Source organism: Magnolia sinica, chromosome 15, assembly GCF_029962835.1.
Source record: "Magnolia sinica isolate HGM2019 chromosome 15, MsV1, whole genome shotgun sequence".
In the NCBI taxonomy this organism is placed as follows: domain Eukaryota; kingdom Viridiplantae; phylum Streptophyta; class Magnoliopsida; order Magnoliales; family Magnoliaceae; genus Magnolia; species Magnolia sinica.
The window spans coordinates 48,773,735-48,777,527 of NC_080587.1; the positions used below are offsets into that span (position 1 = coordinate 48,773,735).

General features: G+C 45.2%; 1 protein-coding gene across 1 annotated transcript; it reads left to right on the forward strand.

Moving 5' to 3' along the window:
* Positions 1 to 2,793: 2,793 nt before the first annotated feature.
* LOC131226925 (uncharacterized) lies at positions 2,794 to 3,498 on the forward strand. Its single transcript, XM_058222626.1, has 2 exons — positions 2,794 to 3,111; positions 3,259 to 3,498. Exons 1-2 carry the CDS (start codon positions 2,794 to 2,796, stop codon positions 3,496 to 3,498), a joined length of 558 nt encoding a protein of 185 aa, XP_058078609.1.
* Positions 3,499 to 3,793: the final 295 nt, after the last annotated feature.

Below are 3,793 nucleotides of genomic sequence, written 5' to 3' on the forward strand. Positions count from 1 at the left end.
TTCTCACTCATGATAAGATCCACGTTGTTGTTATGACACACATATCGTCGGAATCTCTCCATGGGAAGTTCTAGCAAAGGAGAGTCCGTGCTTGGGGTGTAACTGGATTAGCTACGATGTGAGTAGGCCCTCAACATGAAGGTTTTGGTTGTTGGCATCTAACTATGGGGTTTACCATCCATGTGCAGTTTCACCTAACTGACTTGAGATGAACTTCGTGACCTTTTAAATATCGTTGTTTACTCGTCTTAAACCATTCATGCCGTCATGCTTTAATCGCCATATTTAATGATTTCAATATTCATTCTCAGTCGACATTGGTGGTGTCCCTTACATTTAATTGATTGACCCCAGGTTGGTGGGTACTACACACAACCTAAGGTGGTAGCCTCATAGGCCAGGGATGGTGGTCATGGGACACTATGCCTGAGCCGTTGGCCTGCACTAGGCTACGAGCTCCCCGTATTGACTGTGAACTGAACTAAATTGGCTGAGTGTAATTGGACTAATTATGGATTGGTTAATCATTGATAAATGACATAGACCAACATCTATTACTATCGTATGTCATGTAAGTATTTTGTCTGACTGGATGAGATTTCCCAGGTCGATAATTGCATGGGTGACGAGCCCATTGTCCGCACGGATGATCATCCCCAGGGTGATGATTACATCCAATGCATCCATACACTTAATAAGATTGTATCTACTGTGTTTTGGATTTTCTATATGTTTTTATGTTATTCCTTGTTTAGGGCGGCGGTGTGAAATCTTAAGGGGAAATCACACTGAGCCAGCCACTCATTCATCAATGTTCAACCATACAGAGGATGAAGGTAAAAGTGTCGATGAGTATGCGGCAGATCTAGAGGCGGTGGCGATTGAGGAGGAGCCCTATGATAAGGAACCACAATAGGAGGTGGCTGCCTATTTTGGGCTGAACTAGTAGATTAGCCTCTTTATTTTTATTCTAGTACATCTAGAATTGGCCACTAGCTGAGTGGGCCAGAATATTGTTCCCATCTTTAGATCACATCTATACTATGTTTTTATTTTTGATATTTGCACTTTAATTTACTTCTTGGTTATCATTATCATTAGTTAACTCCTAAGTTTTTGGAAAGCGAGTCGCGTACTTGAGTTTTGAAAACCGGGGCATTACAAGTTGGTATCAAAGTTGAGTATGAGATAGCCTGGTTGTGGGACAAACATATGAACCTTAAGAGACTAACTTAGGCAAAACTTAGAAACTTTCCCTTAGAAAAATAGCTAGGATGAATGAACATAGAAACAAGAACACTTAGGCCCCTTAAGCATTAGTAAAAATGAATATTTGAGCTTGTGAAGAGATCCCTAATGGCTAGGAGGAACTTAGAGTATGAATCATCTGGGAAGGAACCTAAGATCCTTTGGAAAATGATAAGCCAGTCATCTGAACTTAGAAACTAAAAACAAAAACCTTAGCCCCTTGGAAAATGCAACCTAAAGATGCTAATCGAAGGATGAACTCTCTCGTCATTGGCAAAATCTCTAACCCCTATAATTCTTTATATTGACTAGAACCATTCTTCTCCCTTCTACTTCCTGAACCATGAAAATCTAATCTCGCAGGAAGCCATGCCACCAATAACGCGATCCCGTCAAACAAATACGATCGATATCCACCCCATCCCATCAACAGAGCATCAGTGAGAGTGCAGCCTGGTCTACACGCCACGCCTTCTTTCTAGAGTAGCAAACGGGGACACGAGGTCTGAGGCAGTAGGAGACTCTCCCTCCCCTCGAATAGTCACTTCTGGGATGCCCTCGCAGTACTTCGGGTGGTGAACCCCTTCAGCTAAGCCCTTAGCAGATGTACATGCAGATTCGCCAAAGGAAGCGGCTACCTTTGCAGCATTTGTGTAGATGGCTACCACTATGCAGCAATAGCAGGATACATTCGTCCGACAGTAGCAGTATGTACACACATTAGTAGTGGAGGCTCTCCGACACCATGAGGCGACATCCAGGGATAGGGATACCAAGAGTTTTGACGTGTTCGAACGATTTATGTGATTTTATCTGTCGACTTTTGGAGGGGCATCTGACCCAGTTCAGGCCGAACACTGGCTAGAAAGAATCACTAAGATGATGGGGCATTTAGAGTGCACTGACTCCCAGATGGTCACCTTAGCCGTATATCTGCTCGAGGGAGAGGTAAAAAACTGGTGGAGCAGCATGCCAACTGGGTACGCCTAGATGTGGGCAGGCTTTAGGATGAAATTCCTAGAGAAATACTTTTCGCGGTCCTACTGAAGTGAAAAGATCATGTAGTTCCTAAAGTAGGAGTAAGGAAACCTCACAGCCGCCCAGTATGAGGCGAAGTTTAATGAACTATCCTAGTACATACCCAAGGCCCTCGAAGACGAGGAGTATAAGTTGGAGAAATTCAAGGAGGGGCTGAAGCTTGGGATACAATCCTGGCTGTGCAACTGGGATTTCGTAGACTTCCTAAAACTAGTGGATAAGGTGATGAGGGTGAAGAAAGATTTTGAGCACACCATTTGCTCCCGCCTTCCTGCACGAGATGCCCAGGTCAAACCGAGGCAAGTACCTCTTGCTCTGCCCATCCTTGTTGGGAGATCTAAACCACTGATTGTGCGAGCGCCACCTTTGCCTCCTGGTGGAGGCTGCAGTTATTGTGGTAGGGCAAACCACATTGCCTGTAACTATTTTCAGAGGATACGAGACCAGGGCATTCCACTTTCAACAAATCAACGATAGTAGAACCAGGCAGCAGCCAGAGTAGCATCCATGCCTCAGCAGTCCAGACAAGGGCCCCCAGCTCAGCAGAGGGCTCCCCAGGCCAGAGTGTACATCGTGGCCACTATGGAAGCAAAACAGGACCCCTTGCAGACTAGCCACGGTACTGGCCACGTTAACGGTACCCCTGTACTTACTCTTTTCGATTCTGGTACAACTCTGTCATTTATTGATTCTTCTATTACATCTAGACTAGCATTGAACACCACTAAGATGCATGTTCCCTTAGTTGTAGCATCTCCTATGGGCAAGTTTGTGGAAACCGATAAGGCATACAGGTCATGTCCCATCACGCTCGTAAATCATGAGGTTACTATGGACCTAATTGTCATGCTTGTCAGGTAGTTTAACGTCATCCTTCGGATGGACTGGCTCACGTTGGTGCATGCAGTCATGGATTGTCGTGACAAAACAGTGACTATATCTATCCCAGGGTAGGCCTCTTTCACTTTGAAGGGGAGGGGCAAAAGCCGAGAGTTCGAGAGCTTGCAAGCTCTAGAGGAAGCTGAGCCAGTGGAAGTCACCATCAGACGGATACCGGTAGTCCGAGATTTCTCCGAAGTATTTCAAGAAATACTAGGGCTACCCCCTAGAAGGGCGATAGAATTCTGCATTGACCTCAAGCCAGGAACTGCTCCTATATCACTCCCTCTATTTCGCATGCCCCCTTACAAGATGGAGGAGCTAAGGAGCTAGATTGATGAGCTATTGGCTCAGGGTTTTATCCATCCCAGCATTTCTCCTTGGGGAGCACCGGTCCTCTTTGTCAAGAAGAAAGATGAGTCGATGCGTCTCTGTATAGACTACAGGAAACTAAACGATGTGATAATCAAGAACAAATACCCCCTACCACGATCGACGATCTATTTAATCATTTGAAGGACGCCAAGTACTTCTCCAAAATAGACCTGTGCTTGGGATATTACCAGTTAAGGATCAAAGATGAGGACATCCCAAAGACGGCCTTCAAGACTCGTTATGGGCACTACGA

Excerpts from the sequence above, each read along its gene's own strand:
- LOC131226925 (XM_058222626.1), top strand. The coding sequence starts at position 2,794 with ATGCCTCAGCAGTCCAGACAAGGGCCCCCAGCTCAGCAGAGGGCTCCC. Across the intron at positions 3,112-3,258 it reads TCACGCTCGTAAATCATGAG|GGGAGGGGCAAAAGCCGAGA; the intron begins GTTACTATGGAC and ends TTCACTTTGAAG.